Source organism: Mycetomoellerius zeteki, unplaced genomic scaffold (genome assembly GCF_001594055.1).
Source record: "Mycetomoellerius zeteki isolate Tzet28-1 unplaced genomic scaffold, Tzet1.0 scaffold366, whole genome shotgun sequence".
NCBI lineage: Eukaryota > Metazoa > Arthropoda > Insecta > Hymenoptera > Formicidae > Mycetomoellerius > Mycetomoellerius zeteki.
The window spans coordinates 124,807-147,834 of NW_017257356.1; the positions used below are offsets into that span (position 1 = coordinate 124,807).

General features: G+C 30.0%; 3 protein-coding genes across 4 annotated transcripts; 1 reads left to right on the forward strand and 2 right to left on the reverse strand.

Moving 5' to 3' along the window:
- Positions 1-158: 158 nt before the first annotated feature.
- RpL5 (ribosomal protein L5) lies at positions 159-8,015 on the reverse strand. The gene is given in 16 exon segments (XM_018453187.1): positions 159-404; positions 645-822; positions 1,398-1,600; positions 1,803-1,937; positions 2,011-2,196; positions 3,748-3,886; positions 3,961-4,267; positions 4,412-4,553; positions 4,993-5,179; positions 5,303-5,694; positions 5,902-6,045; positions 6,191-6,310; positions 6,418-6,692; positions 6,811-6,975; positions 7,651-7,850; positions 7,852-8,015. Coding segments are annotated over 16 exon segments (3,111 nt in total). The 5' UTR covers positions 8,001-8,015; the 3' UTR covers positions 159-215.
- Positions 8,016-8,276: 261 nt separating this feature from the next.
- On the forward strand, positions 8,277-13,407 carry Tti1 (Telo2 interacting protein 1). The gene is made up of 13 exons (XM_018453139.1): positions 8,277-8,865; positions 8,983-9,119; positions 9,190-9,367; positions 9,871-10,048; positions 10,163-10,494; positions 10,580-10,791; positions 10,917-11,312; positions 11,391-11,630; positions 11,697-12,251; positions 12,342-12,633; positions 12,726-12,954; positions 13,026-13,160; positions 13,254-13,407. Exons 1-13 carry the CDS (start codon positions 8,678-8,680, stop codon positions 13,335-13,337), a joined length of 3,156 nt encoding a protein of 1,051 aa, XP_018308641.1. The 5' UTR covers positions 8,277-8,677; the 3' UTR covers positions 13,338-13,407.
- A 1,847-nt stretch (positions 13,408-15,254) lies between these two features.
- Positions 15,255-21,967, reverse strand: EMC1 (ER membrane protein complex subunit 1). 2 transcript variants are annotated; one of them, XM_018453188.1, is made up of 15 exons: positions 21,344-21,967; positions 21,040-21,155; positions 20,593-20,776; positions 19,864-20,019; positions 19,387-19,723; positions 18,997-19,300; positions 18,316-18,336; positions 17,557-17,729; positions 17,329-17,490; positions 16,954-17,238; positions 16,674-16,869; positions 16,398-16,595; positions 15,988-16,113; positions 15,631-15,858; positions 15,255-15,546 (listed from the first exon to the last, which is right to left on the reverse strand). In XM_018453188.1, the coding sequence occupies exons 1-15, from the start codon at positions 21,481-21,483 to the stop codon at positions 15,386-15,388; spliced, it is 2,787 nt and encodes a 928-aa protein (XP_018308690.1). In that variant the 5' UTR covers positions 21,484-21,967; the 3' UTR covers positions 15,255-15,385. The 2 variants fall into 2 exon arrangements, with proteins under 2 accessions (XP_018308690.1, XP_018308691.1); XM_018453189.1 differs by lacking the exon at positions 18,316-18,336.
- Positions 21,968-23,028: the final 1,061 nt, after the last annotated feature.

Genomic DNA, 23,028 nt, shown 5'->3' on the forward strand with positions numbered 1-23,028 from the left:
TATATCACAAAATTAAAGCTTATAATAAACCAAATTTCTGATTAAGAGATCAATTTGTATTTTGGTAAATTATTAAAAATAAATCTTATTTGTATAAATTACATATGCGCAATTATAATAGATTCATTTTTTTTTTGCAATTTCCTTTATTCTTGATCGGTTAATACACATAAATTTGTGTATACATTGTAAAGACGATCTTAAATAAAGAATGGTTATATCTCTGCTTCCTCCAAAGTCTTGAGGAAAGATGCCTTCTTCTGGGCAACGCGATTTTTCCTCTCGGACAGTGACAATTTCGCGCGATTCCATCTCTTCTTGATAACTGGCTTCTCCCTTGTGACTTTTGTGTGTTCTGGGTCAGCTCTGATGGTTTCATGGGCCTTCTTGTATATATTCTCGATCTATTGAAAGAAACGTCTTTTTATATTATCTCAATTACTTATATTCACGTATATATATGTAACACAGGTTTATTTTAATAAACGCATTCATATATGCATTTATCATTTAACAACCAATGAAAATTATTATTGTCCAATCGCGACGCTACAAAGACTTGAATAGTCTAAACAGCAATTTTTAATTGGACGTACGTGAATTAAAGTTATAGATATATTCACAATTGCATTGCAATTACTTACATCATTCGCGGAGATGCCATTCTTAATATAGTGTGAGAACTGTCTTTTGAAAGCTTCATCGTCTTCCTCTTCCAAAGTTCTCATATAATTTGCAACATGTTGACCGAATATGTGTTGTCGATGCACATCTGCATTAAACGTTTTTGATTCACCATCATAGCCAGGGAATCTCTTAGTACTATAAAACAATACACAAAGTTATTCAAGTAGCTGAAATAAGAAATTATGTATTTTAAAAAAATCATATTAAGATACTAATCCTATTTTATTTTACATGAAATTTTACAAGTCATTATCCAACACGAAAAAAAGACAAAAATAAATTTCGAAACTTAAATGATGCACAAGTCATAAACTAACATGTGTATTTATGTCCCATCAAGTAATTGTACAGAATTGATTTGACATTATATAACTGTGTGTATATAATTGTGTTATTTGATTTTATTTATAAGGATAAAAAGATGTTTGAAGTTTAAATTATCAAATTAATATTAATAATAAATTAATATTAAAACATATAAATAATCCTAGAAGCTTGAAAAAACTATTTAAAAAATTCCATGTTTCATTACAACAATCATTGATATTATTTTATACAAATATGGATAGTTTTTGCTAATCCGGATGTACAATAGGGAACAATTGTATTTTCTTCACAGAAACATCAAAGCGAGCTAAAGTAATTTCAAATATTGCACAAATACATATTTAAAAAATAGTAAAAGTATTATACTTAAGATTTTTCATTACCTATGAGGGATATTGAGACCACCATCAACTGCGCCTTTCATAGCACCAAAAACTCGGGCGCCCGTTGTAGTACGCATTAATCCGGTGTCCAGGTAACATCTGAATGCACCTGGGCCATCATCCAATTCCTCAACATTATACTCATCGCCAGTCACATCTGTAGTACCCACGTATAAGGAGTCCAATCCTAGCTTCTTAAGAAGCTATAAAAAAAGTTTTATGTTTGATTATAATTGTTGATATTATTTTATACAAGTATTTGCTAGTTTTTGCTAATCAGGATACACAACAGGGAACAATCGTGTTTTCTTCATAGAAACATCAAAGCGAGCTGAGTAGATCATCATGTTAGTTTTATGCATCAATACATAAAAAAATAGTAAAAAGAAAAAAAAGATTACTTACTCTCCTAGCCAGGAGCAAACCGGTGCAATAAGCAGATGCATAGTTGGTAAGACCAACTTTGATTCCATATTTAGGAAGTTCATGGCTGTAAGCAGCACATACAATCCTATCTCCTTCAATTCTTGAGTAGGCAACCTTGCATAATATATATCATTAAATACAATTATCTTTAATTGTAATTGAATTTAAGTATATTATTTCAAATTACTTGGCATGTAATATCCTTGTTGGACAAACGTACAATCAACCTATATTTAGGTGTATTGTACTTATTCTTGTCCTGAATAGTCAGCCGTTTACGAGCATAATAATCAGTCTTTCCTTCGCGACGCCTCTTGAACTTAACTTGATACCGTTTGAAATACTGCTTGTTCTTGACTACTTTGACAAAACCCTATAAAGGAGTATATAACTATTAAAAGAAGAATAAAGATCAAATATTTGAAGTTGCTTCTCCACTGCATTCAGAATAAGTCACAATTGGGAAAAAATATTCTTTTCATTTCTGTATCAAAGTGAGCTGAAATTTCATCATAGAAAATTTATATATATTTATATATATTTGATTCACACTATTTATCTCTTCCTAATAAGCACATAATTTGCAGTGTAATTAAATTAAAATAAAAATTCAGTATTATGTTCGTAATTAATCTTAGACTTGTTCTTTATAACTGAACTTCTTGCACTGTTCATCTCTTTTCTTTTTTTTTCAACGTGGAGAGAGAAAAAGAGGAAAGATTAATCATGCAAGTTCAGATAAAAAAAAAGTTTTCAATTATGTGTAAAGATATTTTCTCCATCATGTAACACAAAAGATAAAAATATTCACAAAATGTATGAAAATGTGATCTTTAAATATGAATATTTAAGAACATATGTTTTTAAAAACAATAAATAGTATTAAAACTATATATAAAAGACATGTGCCGATTTATCGATATAGGCGTGTTCTAATAGTTTTAACCACGCGCAAGTGAATCTCTCCAGAAAATAAGCATCTCGCTCTCTCATTGGTTTTCAATTAATTATTTGTGTATATCATAGTTTATTTTATCAAATAAACGTTATATTGAGAAAAAGTAACTCACCATTATGTTAAAATTATACGAAAAACCTAATCTCCGAAGCAATCCGCACGGTAACGAAGGTGGAAAGATGGAGCAAGATGGAGCAGAGAAGAATCAGGCCTCAAGGAAAATGTAACGAAATGGCGTATGATGGGACAACTCCCTCAATTCAATACAGCGATACTAGCGACAATCGGAGTCAACGGAGGTCGGCGGTAATAAAGTGATGAGTAGAATTGGCGCATAAAATTAAAAAGATATTCATAAAATTACATAATCATATATGTAAATCATTAATCATTCAATAAGTAACTGAAAATTCAAAATATTGCTTCTAGCAATTTAAAAAATTGGAATTACTTCTATAAGTATGACAGTAATTAATACATTAAATAATAGGAACTAATTCCTAAAAATTGTGTTTGTTACAGCTTATTTTTATTATTTTTACTTTATTTATCATTTGTACATATTTTATTATCTGCTGTGAATACAGTTATAGAATTATACAAATTGTATTTTTGCCTCAATTATGTCTAATGATAATTCAAGATTGTTTTGCATAAATATATTGTACATACATAAAATGTAACATAAAGACATTATAAAATTATTTAGTTAAGTAACTTAAAAAATAGCTTACACGAATTGCAATAATATGAATATCTACACCTTTTTTGCGAATTTGTATATAGAGTGCATCACTGACATATCATCTCGTTCTACTAACCACTGTTTGAGAAGACTTTCGATTCTCTTGGCATCAATCTGAAATAGTGCTAATGATAATAATAATAATAGCGTAGAGAAATATTTTATACGTTTTTGAACAGTATAATTTTTGTGGAAAATAACAATAAATATTTAACAAGTACCTTATTTGCCTCGATATCGGTAACTTTCAAACCTGTGATCAGACCAGTAATATCTACAATCCACATCTGTTCACAAATTGTAGCAATCCATAAGTTTGATGTCAATTGACCTATTATGTGTTCACTTTCAAAGTCTGATCTGTAAATTAATCAATAAAGTGTATCAGTATATAAAATAAACGATCTTATCATTTAACCCTTAATAAGCTCAACCTTGTGATTATTTTAGCTCTGTCGATGATCCAAGGTACTATTGTCCTCATATTTAAATTTTCTTTTCTCTCATTTTTTGCGTTTTTCATTTTCTCGAACAATTGTAAAAGTCTGTTCTTATTTTTCCCTGAGACTATTTTATTTGCATCGACTTTTCCCTCATGCTTTTCGTGTCTCTTATGTTCCTTTTCTTCTTCTTTCGCAATGTCACGATAATAACCACGCTCTTCGGATGACAATTGCTTCCAAAAGTCGGTAATTTTTCTTGCAGTTTGGGCTGCAGTTAATGTAGGATTTTCTTTTGTAACTAAACACAAGACAGTTATTATTATTGTAACTATAAGTGTTTTGTATACCTATTTTATTTACTATGCACCTTTTTACAATAATTATATATATATATATATAAGCAATATATAAACAATTTAGATCATGGCACAATTATATATACCTTGTGATCTAACATGTTTTAAAAATTTAAGATCTTTATGATCAACATGTGCTCTATTTGGTTCCAGTGTTTCATCAAGTTTATTATTTAAGTTATCATTCGAGTTCTCAGTGGCAATATCCGATTTTATATCTGTACCACCCTGTTACATTTGATAATATTAACTGTACTATAATTCTGCGACAAAATTAATCCTTCATGGTCACACTGGGTCAAAATGACCCAAGCATTTTGTGAAAAATTTAATTTTAACACTAAAAAAAATCGTAAACATGTATTAAAATTTATGAAAGACGATGTATATATGTAACTTTCACGCTAAATTCTAATACATGTTTATGATTTTTTTTTAGTGTTAAAGTTAAATTTTTCACAAAAACGCCACTGTTCCATTTTCTTAAAGAATGACATTATATACTGTATTTTTTGTAAATCATTGCAACTAATACTGTTGATTTGGTAACAAAGATGGGTCGGGTCATTTTAACCCAGAGTAACCATTGTGTGGCTTTTTATAGGTGTGATCATGAAGGGTTAAATTAAGAAAGATTAATAAACATCTACAATTATTAGAATTTCACCTTAAGTCCAGTGACCTGTCCTTTACTCCATGTCTCCATTGTAATTTGCTTTTTTTCTTGGGTATTTTCTTTACTAGCATCGTTTTTGTTCATGAAAATATTAGGGTTTTCAATTTCTTCTACAAAGTCAAAATCTTCACCAAGATCTACTACAGGAAGTTGACTTAAACTTAATCTTTCGTCTACTCTGTAATTTAACATTTATATAGTTATCCATAGTTCCTGAATATTATAACATTGATATATTAATATGAAAAATCAAGAACATTTCAAAATTCATGCATTAATTAATAATATTCTGTATACTAACGCCTTATCCTTAGTCACATTTGTGATAGGAAAGGTATCATTTGAATCAGAATCACTCAAATTCGGTGGTTGTATATGAGTTGTTAGAGCCAATGTATCTTCATGATATTTCTGATTATCATTCTGTTGCTCATTTTGAGGAGATTTTTTACATTCGTTGCTGTTATTAAATATTGATTTCTCTTTGACAATATTTTCTTGAATAACTCTTTCTTGTATTTTTCGTTTTTTGCACGCAGGCCATTCGGTATCAGCAATATTTTCATTCGAATTAGATACATAATCCTCATAACAGACAGATGTATCTAACGACACGTTTTGTTCAGCGATCTCTGTAGCTTTAAGTCCATAGAATTTTCTTATACATTTATCTACAGCATTAAGGACTTTATTCTACAATGTCAATTATATAATTTGTAACATTTATGTATGTATTTTATTTTACATTTTTTAAAGCTTTGAAATGAAGATTTTTATCTAACCATTATTTTATGTATTTTATATAAATAATTTACATAATTGTTATAATTGCTTTATGAAAAAAATTAATATATCTTTATTTAATATTAAATACAATATGATCTAAATTTTTAATCTTACCTGATCTTTGAAAAGAATTGCATCTTTATTTGGTTCTAGATTGACATCAATATCCATTGGGTTCAGAATAATATACACAAGAAATACTATTTTCTTTCTATATGACTCTTGTTCAAAATGTTCTAATATCAGACGATTTACTAGCTGTGTATAAAAAATATATATTTTATAATGAATATAAAGATTATATTATTTATGTATATTTATGTGCAACGATATTTGTACAAAAATTTAGTTTTTATATATACTTCTAAGTTTAAAAATATAATAATGTTTATATAGAACATACCTTTTCAAGATCCTTATGCTTAATAGGCCTATTATTTACAAGAATATAGTGTAAATCAGGATGAGAAATTTCTGATAAATCCTGTACCTTTTTTGAAGGCAACATTAATTGCAGAGTGAACTGAAAAATAATGAAGTGTAAATCATAGAAGAGCTGTTAATTGTAACTAGACATATTTTCCTTAGTTGGATATCAATATTTCAAACATTTTTTAAGACTGTACCTACCTCTACATCCTTAGACTCAATCCATTCCATGTTAGACATAATTTTTCTGCCAAGTATATGATTTACAGCTTCTCTGATATTATTTAGACTTGGTTTTGTAAACATAATATTATTATTCACTCTAAATTGAATTCGTACATTTGGTTTACATATCCCAAAGCATTGCATTAGGGTCTCCAATAATTTGATAGTCTCATTAGCTTTTTTCTTATTCGTAATTATTTGTCTCCTCACAGGCACTTGCTTAAATAAATTTTTTACTTGTACCGTAGTGCCTAATATACAATAAATTAGTAGATCTTTTAAGAATACATGTGTTAAAGTATTATTATAATCATGTACATTATTATGACATCTTACAGAAGTTTAAAAATTAATAAGTTATTTTTTTACCTATACTTCTATGGCAAGATTCATAGTTTACAATTTGTCCATCATTATTCATTACATATGAAGTTCCAACGTTATCCTCTTCTGTTTTTGTAATAATAGTGACTTCTGCTACTGCACATACTGCGCTAAGCGCTTCTCCTCTAAATCCAAATGTTCGTAATGCATCTGAAAGTGATGAGACTAGAGATATAAGAATTCGCTTCATTGCTATGTCTACACTGTAGTCTAAAAACATTCCCGTAAACTAAAATATTAGTCTAGCTTCTATCGAAGTCCTCAATTCAGTTTCACTTCAATCAAGTGACGGATTATTAAGCATTTTGCCGTCCGTAGGCACCAACATCTAACCGCCACCAGATGGCTTCATTAATTTATAAATTTGATAAAATGAGGAAAATGGATAAAAAAAAGATTTATATCCCTGCATTGACTGGTAAAAACGTTCAATAATCCTTAATAAGTGATATAAATCCAATACATTTTTAACTGTATATTTAAAATATCATTTCTAATAAAATATACTTGGTATAACTCGTGCGAAAATGATAGATTAATGAATTAAAAATTTATTTCAATTGTGTGAAAATTTTCTGTCTTGAAAAATTTGCCGTCCCCTCAAATTTGCTGCTCTAAGCAAGTGCCTTGTTTGCCTATGCATCAATCCATCACTACGTCAATGCAGTAGCTGTTTCCATTAGAAGTAGAGATCTTGTAGATCAAAGCAGGAACAATCAATGCATTTCATTTCAAATTTAAATCAATGCATCGATTTAAATTTTGATTCTAAAAAAAACTTCTCGATAAAAATTAGACCGTTGTAGATTGGATTGCAAGCGTTACCTAGATCTTCAAAATTTGCTATTTTAGACGTGTAGGAAGGTAATGCCATGTACGATGCATCGTTCGTAGATATGCCATAACCATTATCCTTCACCTCTATTAAAGATGTACCATTATCTATCTAAAGAGTATATAAAGATGCGTGAATATAATGCATTTCCTTAAAAAATATCATGCAAATACATAAATATACATTATATTGGTTGACATACTAGGTTAATTTCGATATTGTCTGCATCGGCATCGATTGCATTTTCTATTAGTTCTTTCACTACGGCATACACAGATGTTATTATTTGCGTAGTGGTAATTAGTTTTACTGTTCTTACGTCCAACGCTAAAATCGGCATCTTTAAATGTCATCAGATGAAATATTTGCGCTGTGTTTTTACAATTTAAATGTCACGTGTGTGGTGTGGAGCGACTGAAGCGCACCAATGGAATAGCGGTTCTGTTCTTGTAGGTGCACTACATTGTACTTTCTGCACACTTCGAGTGAAATAGATATATATTTAATCGTTGGAGAGAAAAAGAGAACAATACAAAGAGTTCGGCTGAAGAAAATTTAAAGTACATGTAAATATAGTGCTGGCTATAACCTGCAACGGCTGCAATTGTAAAAAAACAGGCTCCAAACCGATTTTTGTACAAAATCCCGGATGCAAATTTTGAAGTTGTAAATTTTCGAGTACGTGTCGTGACCTTAAAGATCGGAAATCTATTAAAAGAAAACGGAAGAGAAGGTAAAATACATGGTACATGGCACAAGTGGTACCAAAATCTGTAAAGATGTGAAGGAAGATGTAGAGATTAATGAATGAATATACAAGGACTATCTTGAAAAAACTGAAGAAAGATTAGCAAATTTTAAAAATTATACACCTTAATATGTATAAAAAGAAAAAGTATTATTAATTGATTCAAGAGTTTTCCAACATTGTGCTGTGATCTCGCGAGAACAAGTATATTGTAATGGACATGCAAGTGTATTGTGGTTAGAAAGAAGCAATTTAACGTTTACTTAAAAATGGAGCGATTTAATATGCAGATTTTTCTCGAGCTAAAGTCCTGCTGTGATAACTTAATAAAAAATCCGAGTAAGGATTACGTACATAGAATCGCAGAGATAGCTAGTAATATTCCCGATAAAACGATGCATGATTTATCAGCATATTGTTTAATTCCTATTATCACCATCTTGCAAAGCAATACAAGGTATATAATTTAGGATTCTTTTTTAATAAAAGAAATATGGTTATACGATATATGCATTGTCGCAAACCATATAAATGACCAATATATGATCTAAAATATATTTCTTGATATATACAGCATGACTATGAAAGAGGAACTGATAAGAACTATGAGAGTTATAATACGAAAAACTAGAATTACAAAATTGAAAATCTTTTTCAACATTTATGGATCTCTGCTAGTCCAGATTTTTGACAAGGATCAGCCAAATCAAGGTATGTATATTGAATTAAGTCAATAAATGTCATAATAATTAACACTAATCTAATTATTTGAATTTAACAGTGATCTTATTTCATGAGGAATTTAAGGAAGCAGTAGCCTTATGTATTAAAGATCTTATCTACCAAAGCAATTCTGATGTCATAGAATTACTTTATACTAAAGAAAATATACTGCAGCTTGGTCAAGGAATATTTTTGTGCCTAACAATGGCAAGGACTGAAAAGTCATATTCTGTAAAGTAAGCATTTAAAAGACGTATATTGAAGATGGCATTATTTTAATTTTATTAAATTTTAATGTATTGCAACTCTGGATTGCAATGTTTTCATTTCGAATTGATTTTATTACATTTGCAATTTTTATACGAAGGAATTGTGTAAACTCCTTATCAATTTACTTATTTTCAATTTCTACTTTGGAAGATTGTTTCTAAAATTTATTTAGTTATCATTGTTGCTTGGAAGATTCTGTTCTCCAAAAAACATCATGGTACAATTTGTTTAATTTCAGTTACTTTCAGATTAAATTTATATCTTTATTATTTTATTTTTATTGCAGTGGAATATTTTCCACTTAAAAAATTTATAATGAGTATATAAAAAGAGAATATAAAGGGATAGCAAACATGGAAATCATATTCATCGTTTGCTTCACTGCTCTAGTATTGAGCTATTCAGCATTTTAGTTTTATACTGTATCATCTTAAAATATATATTAACATTGATTCAAAGTAATTATTAGATTAGCTGGACTAGATGCAGTAATGGCTTTGTGTCATATTGATGATGAGATGGATAAATCTGACATCATTATACAAGATCAAGTAGCAAATACCGTAATGGCATTTTTTCCTGGTATTGTTGGTGGATTACAGGAAATAGCAATGGGAGGTGAAATTCAGAATCACAAAATTACGATGGTAATACATGATTCTTACATATATTGAACTATTTTTAAAACGCACTTTAATAGAAAAAAATTATTTAAGTTATATAGTAATTAAATATTATACAGTTATATTGTACAATTATAGATAGCAATTCGAGCATGGGGGAGAATTATATCTCTTGTAGTCCATGATAAGAATGAAGAAGACGCTGAAGAAGACACATTGTCCATAGAAGCACTTATAAAAAAAGGTTGCAATATGTCCATTGACACGTCACATAGTGTGAAATATAATGGAAAATGCGACATAGAACATAATCTAAAAGGAGCTGCAAGAAATAAAGAATGGTTCGAAGCTGTAGCTATTAAGCTTGGCTCTTGTATAAATTTGTTAGATCAAGTTAGAAGCCACTCACACTACAAAGTTAAGAAAGAATTAGTTGAAAGTATTAGACTTATACTTGAAAATTGTCGCAGGTAAAAGATTCCCTTTTTTGTTTCTATTTATTCTTTTTCCTACATTTTTTTAACATTTAAATAAATGTATATATATTTTATGTAGGAATATGAAACCAAATATTATGACACTAATAGATTATTTGATTTCTCTGTCTGAAGACGAATCTATAGAAGTTAGTGAAAAAGCGCACAATGTGCTGCATACAATAAGTGAAAATTACATGCAAAATCACGATATGAAATCATTAATCGATTCATTGGAAGATAAGTTTTACAGCTTACTTACAAGACTGCCCACAATTATTAGACGATCAAGTAAGATCTTTCTCTTATTGTCTGAAGTTAAAAGTTTCTTATTTCATATTTGTAAACGTAATATAATTATTAAACATAAATATATGGAAATCGCAAAACGTGTGTATCCATTCTATATTTTTTAGATGATAACGAACAATTGGTATACTTGAATCAATTTGCTGGCTATTTAAGATTATTTGGGACGCAAAGATTGCCTCATATTATGAGATCCCAAGCTCACATGCAAAGATTGCTTTTAGCTCTTGTATACATTATGATCATAGATTGCAACAATGTGTCTCTTCTGCAGACAGCAAATGTAAAAGATTTAGACGATCCTGCATATTTTTATGGATCAGATTCATGGAAACAGTTTAAGTTTATTAAGAGTAACTTGTGTAAAGAGAAACTTGTTACAATATGCAAATTGCTTCGAGAATTTGGGGATTTCAGGATATTAATCGACACTATTCTCGAACTTATGATGGATGCACCACAACACAGAAAGGAACTGAGTTTGCTACTTAACTGGATTTTAGGTAACACAAACAATACATATGTATTTGAAGAAATATTTACTAATATAGGTTCTCATTAATATTTCAATTTTGTTTTAGTTTCTATTAAAGATTCATCTTCTTCATATTTATATAAAGAAATCGTAGATTTTTACACAACACAGGAAGTGTGGTACTTGCCTACAGAAGTAACTGAAGATACTCCTTTGGCGCAAGCACAGAACAATATAGTACAATGTTGTCTTTTGACCGAAGGATTAGGTCTTATAGCACAAAATTTACAATATGATTTTGATAGATATCTTCTAAAAACTTTGTATTTAATTATTGAAAGAGCAGGTATGTCATTAACAGTGAGAGTTCAAATCTTTTTATAAATAAGTAAAAATTAGGGATAACTTTTAGGTAGTGGGAACAGTTTAATCAGTTATATTGGAGTGCGTACTCTCGAAAATGTCGCCGAAACACAGCAACATAAGACAATCGGCGATCTGCTACGTGCTAACGTAGATTATTTTTCTTATCACATTATAATGAAATTACGTCAAATAAATCGTAATCCTGGCGTATTTGACGTTATCAAAGTTGTTATGAAATACAGCAGAATGGATTTTTTGCCGCATCTAAAGGGAATTGTAGAAGATGTACTTAAACAATTAAGTACTCCTTATCGCCAAAAAGACACTGATTTATTCTTGAAGATATTTCATACATTTATCATATGCATAAAAACGTTAATAAATTGGAACGATACAAAAGTATCAAAAGAAGATGTAAGAGTTACAAGTAATTCTTCGGAAACAATTATTCTTTCTTTGTTAGAATACTATAATGCAAAGAAAATTGATGAAAAAATAGAGGATGACTTTGAAGAGATAGAATCAGATGTAAATGTACCGGATACTGAGTTACCAGAAGAAATAAACGAAGATTACTCAGATCCTAGTGCAGAAGAGAGAGGTAATAGGAATATATTTTTATACATATTTTATAGGTCGCAAAATTGATTCATTATATATATATTCATTATATATTGATTCATTATTCTAGATAAAAAGTTACCAACTCATATAAAGATAATCATAGAAGTTATGAAACGTTGTATACACTTTCTACCTTTGAAAGATATACAAAAATCACTGATGGCAATGCAAACGCTTCAAGAAGGTTTACCGATACTGGTTGATTGGGAAGATGAATTACTGCCTATTGTGCATCAGTTATGGCATCCACTGATCGATAGATTCAATGATGAAAATGTACTTGTCATTAATCACGCTTGGCAACTTTTGCATGTACTCGCCAACATTTCGAATGACTTCATCAGAAGCAGAACTCTGCGGTAAAATATCTTGCGCATTTCATCGAATATATTATAAAATAGTAATTAACACACACCAAATGTGTTGTAATGCTGTAATTGATCTTTTATAGAGAGGTATTACCATCCGTATTTCAATTCTTGACTAAGTCCTCTAAAGAAAGTATTAATAAGAGCTCGGTAAACGTTTACAAATTCACGCAAACTTACAAATCCCAATATGAATTGTTATCTACATTGGGAATAATCGCGAGGCTCCTGAAATTACATGAACATGAATTGTGGCAAATATTAAGTAATACACAATTGTATCTTAGTGCACGTCAACATACTGCATTACAGGTAAAATGAAAAAAGAAAATATTGTATATTTTTGCATACGTATAAATCTTTAATTATTTGTTATTTAAAAGGTGTGCTGTGTAAAATTATACAAAGATATTGCTGATTATAATGGAGATATCGCATGGGTGAAATGTCTTAGTATCTGGAATTCAAAAGTTGCACGAATAGCGTCTGATGCAACATTTGATATGAAACATCTGCTGGTATGTTATCATTTAATTATGAAATACAATTAATATCTAGTAATAAATTAAAATCTAGTCCTGTATAATGTATTATGTTATTTTACTTTTCAGATTCCAGATGTTTCTTCGTCAAACGAATATTATAGAAATGTAAACGAAATCATTACATATATTCAACAGAATATTCACTATTGAATATATAAAAAATACATGAAAAATCAAGAATTCAAAGATCCTCAAACAACAATGTGCCATTCAATTACAAAATGCCTTTATATTAAAGTAAAAATATTAATTATTTTAATATTAATATTAATTAAGTAGAAAACAAATAGATTGCTGGATTTATTCAAATTATTTAAATATTTATGTATATTTATAGTATAAATTCTAAATAGAGAGAATGAAGAAATTTTGTGACAGAAAATTTTTATTTGTATATAATTCTAACATTTTATAATTTTTTCCACATTTTACAATAACTTACATATAATTATACCTTTTTTACTATCTACAAAGCGATACATTATAAAACAAAACTGTGTTAAGGTGCTCTGTGTATGTATGTGTATATATATTGTACATATACATACGTATACATACCTTACATATAGGTATATAGTATTTACAATCTTTCCAGTTCCAAATTAACTTTAACATATATGTAACAACAAATACTTCACACAAAACACACGCACACACATACACACACACACACACACACACATCTCATATAGATATTATATATTTTTTGATTCTTCAATTCAGTATATGGTATGTATCAATTCGTCAACTCAATATATACATATATTAATTCCAATATTTTTTATACATGTCAAATCGTTTTTGTTTGATTTAAAAATTGGGAAAAACTAATTAAATTACTAATTAGCTTTCAAAAACAAAAAATTTGAAATTCTTGCAACATTTCTGACAACAGTCTACTATTTCAAATAAGAAAAATGCACATATAAATGCAAATAGTTATGATATAACCTTTTTCAACTTACTATCTTGAAATATTTTTAATTTTAGAGTTTTAATTTTTTAAATTATGTAAAAATTGTAAATAATGAATTAATGATAAATTAAAAGTTGAAGATGTATATACGTATATATATAAATTTTTCAACTAAGCAATAAGAAAAATTGTTTTTTAAAAATCACATTTCTTTATATATTTCTTGTAAATCTTGTATGATACTCTCAAGAAAATTTGTCATAAGACACTTTGTAAGGAATTTGAAATATATACAAATATGTAAAATGCATAAATATGTAAAATGCATAAATGTTACATGTGATATACTGTTATAAAGAACTATGAAGAAAGATGCAAAATATATCGTTGTTCACAAATTCTAGCTTATATTTTGGAATTGTGACAATGAAATTATTTCACACAAACGTAATAGGTATAGACTGTACATTCCCTGATTTCAGCATCTGTGTTCCATTAAAAGGACTCGAACATATCAACATCTCTTTTCATCTCGATACTTTAAAAAGAAAATGAGAGAAAGCGATATGATTCCAGCTGTCTCATCTTTTTTTAAACCGATAACAATTTCATAAGAATGCTCAATCTATTCTTATTACATCTATCTTATTTTAATAATATTCATTTGTTAATTAGACTCATATTTAATATGACAATCACATTTTTTTGCGTATCAAATATCTGCCTCCATTTAGTATTCATCAGTACCATATTCATTAATATTTTAATATTTTCACTGCACAAAATATATTGGGAATATAATTTTATTCAAATTAGTGTCTAAAAATTGTCAATTCTTGCTTTGATTTGTATCAAAAGTATCAGTTAATATAAATGAAAGAAATTTACCTTTTACAGAAATTGCTGAATATTAATAAAGAAACAATTATTTTTAAGCATATTATATATCAGTTATTCTACTGTAATTTAATAATCAATGATCGTGGTCCACTTTTGCGTCGTACATACATTGATCATTACACTTTAAAAGATTTGATTCATCATCACATATGTGCGTTCTGTACCAGATTAACAAAGTAAAATGTACATATTTTATGTATACTTTTATTTAGGATTTAAGACTGAAATATTTTTAGGTAAGATAATAAAGTATAAATAATTACCTTGTGTTTTAAAATTAACTATTTATAAAACAGTATATCTTACAAGTTATTCTTAGGAAAAATTTTTGCCTATAGTGAACAGATTCATAAATATTACACAATTCTAGAAAAACGAGGCATCATTTCCATGCTTGCTTTTGAGCTTTTTGGGATGCTAATTTTTTCGTGACGTATGATGAGATCAACAGCGCCGCGAGTACTATCACAATAAGATAATAATCAAAGTCCTCCTTTAGAACATCGAATGTTTTAGATGGTGCCACTCTTGTATAAAACAGATCTGCAAATGATGTGATCATTTTGAGTGTGAGAAGTCACTTACAAAAATACGAGTTTAAAATCAAATACTTAATGTTATGCTTACCAAGACCATGTACAAAAACTAAACAAGTACTTTCAAGGCCACTGGGACTAGTATAAATACCCATAACCCTAGAAACGCTTTGATTATAATTAATAATAGCATCCATATGGACTGGAATCTCTGGCATGTATGGTATTACTCCTTCTTCTCGCATTTCGGGGTTAATAGGCCGTCGTGGATCCACCATCATCCACGGCAACTCTAATATTCCACCATTGGCTAAAGCGACTGTTAGAAATATATTAAAATACCATAATTAAATGTGGGCGTACGCGTACATTTAATTTATATTTCAACATACTCAGATAATTAAAATTGAATACCCTTTTCAATTTATCGAACCATAATTTTACATACCTATTATATGTTTGCTAGTGATACCCTTTTCTGTGATTGTTTCTTGCATATACTCTATAGATGCTGGAAAAATGAAAGCTTGTCTTTCTACAATTGGCAATTTTGTTGTTGCTAAAGAAGAGAACACTGAAATATCCAACAATCATTATATTATTAAATTGATGATATAAATATGATAAAAAATTATATTATTAAATTAATGATATAAATATGATAAAAAATTATATTAAATTGACGATTACATATATGAAAAAAAAATGATCAATATTCAAAATTAACTTGATGATAAGAATTTTAATTGTTTAGTATCGAAATTTTAGTTGAAAATAAAATCTATGTCGACGATATCCTTATACGATATTTTCTAAGATATGTGATACAAATGTATAGGCCTTGAAAATGGCTTTCACCTGTGGTATTACTCTGTATCTTTCCTTCGTAGAGCTCTAACGTAGCGATTTCTGTTCTGCGTCCTTTCTCATTAAAATAGCTGTATACCAACCAATTTTCCGAGTGCACTATATGGATTGGACCACGTACTCTTTTGTGCGTAATAGAAAAAATCATAGCCCCAGATACTACGTCTAATAGATATAAATTAAGCGTATCTGTAAAATAAGAAAGTGTTAAATATATTTTCTACAAATAATATAGACTCGCACGATAATAGTCAAAGACATACTTACTTTTATGGGCATGTCCAATACCTTCTGTCACTATGGCCACTAAATTAGGATTAATGTACTTATACAATACTGATCTATCACTTAAAACTCTCCCTTGAGAGTGCACACGTTCTATCGGATTTTTCGCTACGACTTGCGTTATTCTTTGGTTTCTCGGTGATAGCAACAACTCCCACACTTTATGGGCGATTAGTTCCTGTACCAATCATTAAAATGATTAAAATTTATTGATATAATGAAATTGATCTACATGCTAAATATATGTCTACATGAAACAAACCTGAGTTGTACTATATGAAAGAGAGAAACCAGATAATATTCCTGTCGTTTGATCAGCAGTAAAGAGGTATATATTTTTCCCGAGTGAGGCTGCAACCGCGGTAGCGCTATCAGGGTAAACATGAACTTTATCTCGTACATCAAGAATGAGGATACCACGCAAAAAGTCATCGGTTGCTACATGTAATAACATAGACTGTTTTATTTTGTAACCAAGTTTCACTAGTCCATCCAATGACTGTCCAGTAATCGGATTAAATGTATATATAACACCTTCTCCGGTTTCCTGTTGCACAGTATAAAAATAATGTCAGATATGAAATGTGAACACATATTACATTTACCATTGAATGTAATATATCAATGTGTATTTTACCTTGTCTTCTGCTAATAATGCACATTGAGGTGGATGAGGAAAATGTCTACTACCTCTTTGTACGTACAAAATCATCGTATTAGACAATTTTGTGAAACCACGGATATTAGGTAGCTTGAATTGCCAGATAATTTCGCCTTTTCTAGTTTCAATACCGTACAGCTGCAGATAGTTTAGAATATAACAATTTGTAATATAAGATGTCTCATAATTTACATGAAGTCATACCTTTCCAGCGGATGTAACGGCTACGATCATTTTGTGTAAGCCAAATTTATCTTGCACCAGATCTATACGTTGATTGGATTGTTGAGGTACCAAATCCAGTATTGTTTGAAAGAACGCTCTGGCTTGGTTAATCTGTGAAGTAATCCTTCGAAGAAACATACTTAGAACGTCCCCTGTTTAAAAATATAGCAAAATATATTAGAAAACACATATCCCGAATGACTGTATTGAAATCTGTGGATTGGATGATACAGCGGAAAGATATAAAAAAAATTAGACAATGTCTAAGAGAATAATAGCAAACTGTATATGCTATAATTATTATAAGCCATTGTATTGCGTTATGAAAATTTTTTCAGCAGGTTTAATGACTTTACATATACATATGATTGTAGAAGTCATAAAAATGTTTTCATGCATTTTACGCAGCTGGTTATCATGTATCTACAAAATTGCTACATTATTTGCATCAACGATACTTCATTACATCCGAACTCAACCATAACAAATATCCAAATATGGATATTTTATTTCTTGCAATACCATATGTCATGTATATAGCAATATATTATATATATATATATAATAATTGTATTATTTTTAAGGTATTCTAGATAATCACACGTATATATACGCGTTACATCTTCCTAATATCTTTAAGAGCCTATACATCGCAAATGTTATACCATGCAAATAAGTTTGTAAATAGCAATAAAACAAAGTACTGCATTAAAACCAGCTTCCTGCTCCACTACTTACATGAACTGTCTACATCAATACCTGCCAGCAGCCATTCACAAAAGAGAGTTAATTAATATGACTTAACAGGTAGATTGTTATTAGAAATTGAATTGTGCCAATATATCGCTTTAATATATACGAGTGTTATTAATTAAAACAATACATAAGCTTTTCCATAGCTTTCAAATAATATTATATGTAATAGATTGAATACATCTTATCATCAGACAAGAATTTTAAAAAATTAAATGTAACTTAATATACATAATTGGTTCTTATATTTAAGACCATGTTAAGTATAGTCTTAAAATGTCATAAGCCAACCACGAAGCCATATTAGCATCTTAAAAGATTACTTAAAACATCTTGAAATAAGAATTTGATTGAAATATGAACATTAGCCTTGATATATTTAAGAAAATGTAAGTTATAATATCATGGAAGTGTGAGTAAGAGTTATGTTTCATACATTTGACATATTACAATAATTATTTAACAAAAGTATATTGTCTTATATTTCTAGCATATCCTTCATTTAATAACAAAAGAAATATGTAAGATTTATTTATATCGACAGTTACATATAAAATATTACGTAAAAAATATTCAATTAAATTCAATAAGGGAAAAAATCCTTTCCAACTTAATTTATAAATTTTTTAATACTCAATATTTATATATATAAATAATCTTACTTACTCTCTTTCTGATCGAATTCCGTTTCGATAGCTTGATCCCTGTCAGACATAGGCAATTCCATAATTTCAACAGCCACAATACTGGCAAGTGCTTCCTCCCTTGTCCATACCAGCTTATTGTGTTGTAACAGCGCAATGCTGTGATCTTGCGAGGATAACAAATGACGACACGTTATCCCTTTAGTTTGCCGTGGGCAAACAGATGCCATTATAGTTGGTGATTGTATAGAAGCATGAGTCAGAGTAACCGATAAATCAGGTATAACTGCAGACGATAACAGATTCGTCGCTGTTATCTCTATTTTCTAAAAGTAAAATAATAGGAATTTGTAAAAAAAATTGCACTAATAAATCTCTTTAGAAACAGAAAAGAACACGTTTTAATATTTACTCCATTTTTATATGTTGTTTCCAAAAGTATTTTCTCATTGTCAACAGAGACAACATAAAGAGTTGCATCACCAGCGATGTCTCTCTGTATAGGAGTCGGAAATTCTCCGATAACTAAAATTCGCTTTCTTTGGTCGTTATCGGCATTAATAGAAATTACAGGTCCTTCACCAAGTACAGATTCTAATTTATATGGCCCTTGGGCGCCAGCCCCAAATATTGTATTTATTGTAACTGATTGTGACTGTGCATTAGTATCGAATAGATGTATTAATAATACTACAGCTAAGGAACTGTCTCCCTTCAAACATGCTAAATATGGAGCTGCTAAAACACATCTAAACAAAAATAGAACCATTTTAAATATTGAAATGGATAATATAATATTTATGAAACTAATAACATACAATATAAATAAATTTAATATATAAAAATGATGTATAGAAGAAAAAAGTAATCTCAACCTAAAATTACTTACTCCGTTTCTCGACTTATAAATGGGGCGGAAACCCTCCGAGTCTTTAATTTTTCTCCAGTCTTGCTGTCATAAGAGGTTACTTCTACTCCACTATTGTAAATAGGTAATATATGATGTAGCGTTCCATCTTTGATATGCCATTTTACATCTTTTATCCTGGAAAACAAACTGTATATGTCAATTATATGGTCTAAATAAATATTTAATACATCAAAATATCTCCATAGCTTTGTATAATCAGAAAGATATTAATTTTTTGTCACAACATAAAACCTTCAAGTATTTATCCCTTATTGTGCGTGTGCATGTGTGTGTGTGTATGTGTGTTACTCGACATGGTGATGATTACATGAATAAAAATACAAATGCTGAATTTAAGCAACCTAATTTACAACAGTATAGAGTTACAGAACTAGGTGTACAAAACATATATTATTGACTGTGCTTTGAATAAAGATGAAAAGACCTGTCAGCAGAGTACAAGCCCAATGTAGAAAACGATATAAACGGTGATGCATGTCTGTAAAAGCAATGGATTATGTTTTACATAAGTCTTCAGCAGCTTTTAAGAGGTAATTAGGTATATGCCCCTATAGCTTTGTACAATACACAATATTTAGAAACACAGTAAATCTCTTATATTCTTTCATTATTAAAAATTTAGGAAATAATATACTTGTAGTTTGCAATAATATATTGTTTCGATAAATTCAATATTTCTATACAAACCTGTCACTATTTGGCTCAGCTATCGGCCATTCGTTAAGTATATGCCCAGTTGCCAAATCCCAGGCGCGAACGATGGCAGGAACACCGCCGCTCACGGATATCAAGTCTCCGTCCGTGACACCTCCTAGAGTTCTGATATGTCCGCCATAACCTTTCTCTAGCACTCGTCTCCATAATATTTGGCCTGTTACATCATAAATATAATTAATAATTTTATGACTTAATAAATTATATTTCTTAGTACATAACAATACTTGCCGTGGAATAATGTTTAATTTGTAATATCAGTATGAACGAAAATGTGCTTAATCATTATAATTATCGTTAAATGGACAAATATAAATGGCAATAAAAAGACAATTAAAGAGACTGGAAATATGAAAAGCACCACGTGCAAGTAACATGCAAAAGATAAGAAAAAAAAGAGACACTGTGACTTTTATTTACCTGATTTCAGATTAAGCGCAGCAATAACGTTCTCCTCGGTGGCGACGATAATCTTCTTTGCCGTAGACACCGTATCGAAGCTGGCAAATTTAATTTTTCCGACGTAATTCTGCCTCCTGAAAAAATCCAGCGTAAACGATTAATTCGCCCACATAGCACCCCGGGGATGACATACAGGAAACCGGGTATATCGGTCCTCGTGATAATGTTCCCACGGCGCTCTCTCTCTCTCTCTCTCTCTCTCTCTCTCTCTCTCACTCTCTCCTTCTCTCTGCATTATTTAGAGGTTGCTTCGATCACTTACCAATCGAATTTGCCGACTTGGTCCTCGTAGAGGCACAGGGAGAGATTGAAAAGGCCGATCAGCACGATCAAGCACTGCAGGATCGGTATGTCGAGGAATCGGTTGATGTTCCCACGGAAGGACCACGCGCACGGAGCCATGGCGATGACGAGCGCTCCGGCAAGCGTGCGAGAGGGTATCCGCGACGCAGCGTTCGCCCCCTTCACATACAGTCGCTCTACGCCCTACGTTCTACACCACTTCGCTTATGCACGTATGTATGTACGTACCACCCACCGACCGACGTGCTATAGCACGGACGACGACAGACGATGTTGAATACACACGAACGCACCCCGCACCGGTCACCCCTCGGCTTGCCACGGCTCGTCCTGCCTTGTCTCCACTTGTCTTTGCTTGTTTCCGATGTCTACCGACGTGCCGACGTCCTCAGCACACGCTTAACTCCCTCCACGCGTGTATAGTACAGTACATCAATTCGCTGAGTCGTAGTAACAATCTTATTTATCGACCCAATGTGATTTAAATGGGGTCGATAAGTCAGACAACTACTATGACCCAGCGAATTAATCCACTGCACTGTACATACACACGAAACGGACGAAGATGGATAGAATCAGGTGGGCCACCGTCTTCATCTAACACGTGGCAGATCCAGGGCTGACTAGCAACGCTGAGATGCCCAGTACTATTTCGATCCCACGTGCGCAAATATACAGAACGTGTGCAAAGGATGATCTCTAGTAAATTCACTCATACTCTAGATTAGTACATTGAAAAAGTTGCTTTATAGAAAGTATTTAAATATAATGGCAATATAATCAACTTTGGCAATGAAACACTACATGTATATTCCGTTAAATAACGTGAAAATATTATTAAATATTTAATTGTTTACATTAAATTAAATCAAATTATAACATCTATATGCTTTTACATTTAATTGCTAATTTCATGCATAATGAATTCTTGTTTAATGTGCTATAATGCGCGACAAAGACAATTTGTGATGTTTTTTTATTATAAATAATCATTCGTCGTTATTGATTTTCGGATCACAGAAACTTGAAATTCACGATTTTAGAGAAATAAGAATTGCTTGAGTTTTTATGAATTTGAAATTATTATGATCTATTTGGGTGTATTTTCTCGCCTAATACTGATAAAAACAATTTTTAAACAAATATTTCTAATATTTCCGTCGAATATTAATAAATATTTGATTTAAATGAGTTGGAAAGAGACATCGTAAAAATTTTTTATCGCAAGAAAATTATTGAAAAAAAATTCAAGGTATAGAACTAAAATTGTGTATCTCTTTCACAATAATAATGGAAGATATAGATGAAAAATAAACATATTAACAATTTAAATACAAATTAAATAAACGAACATGATCATTTTTCTAATTTCTAGACTTAGTATTATTAAAATGTTCTATAATTTGTACATAAAAGTAAACTTTATATATAAAACAGAAATATTAATAAAACATAGTAATTTCAAATTAAAATAAGAAAAAAATGTTTGAAGAATTTCTTAAAGAATAACAAAATAGATATATGTAACTTAGAACAGTATAAACTATGCTATCTCGTAATTTTATTGCATCATTTATTTGAAAAAGTTGTTTTCAAAATACATGTAAATAAAAAATAAATGCTTCCTAGTGCCATATAGAATAT

Coding starts and splice junctions, on each gene's coding strand:
- Tti1 (XM_018453139.1), top strand. CDS start 8,678: ATGGAGCGATTTAATATGCAGATTTTTCTCGAGCTAAAGTCCTGCTGT. Junction 9,368..9,870: donor GAAAAGTCATATTCTGTAAA/GTAAGCATTTAA, acceptor AGTAATTATTAG/ATTAGCTGGACTAGATGCAG. Junction 10,049..10,162: donor AGAATCACAAAATTACGATG/GTAATACATGAT, acceptor GTACAATTATAG/ATAGCAATTCGAGCATGGGG.
- EMC1 (XM_018453188.1), bottom strand. CDS start 21,483: ATGGCTCCGTGCGCGTGGTCCTTCCGTGGGAACATCAACCGATTCCTC. Junction 17,491..17,556: donor CCGTTACATCCGCTGGAAAG/GTATGACTTCAT, acceptor AACTATCTGCAG/CTGTACGGTATTGAAACTAG. Junction 16,870..16,953: donor TTTCATATAGTACAACTCAG/GTTTGTTTCATG, acceptor TGATTGGTACAG/GAACTAATCGCCCATAAAGT.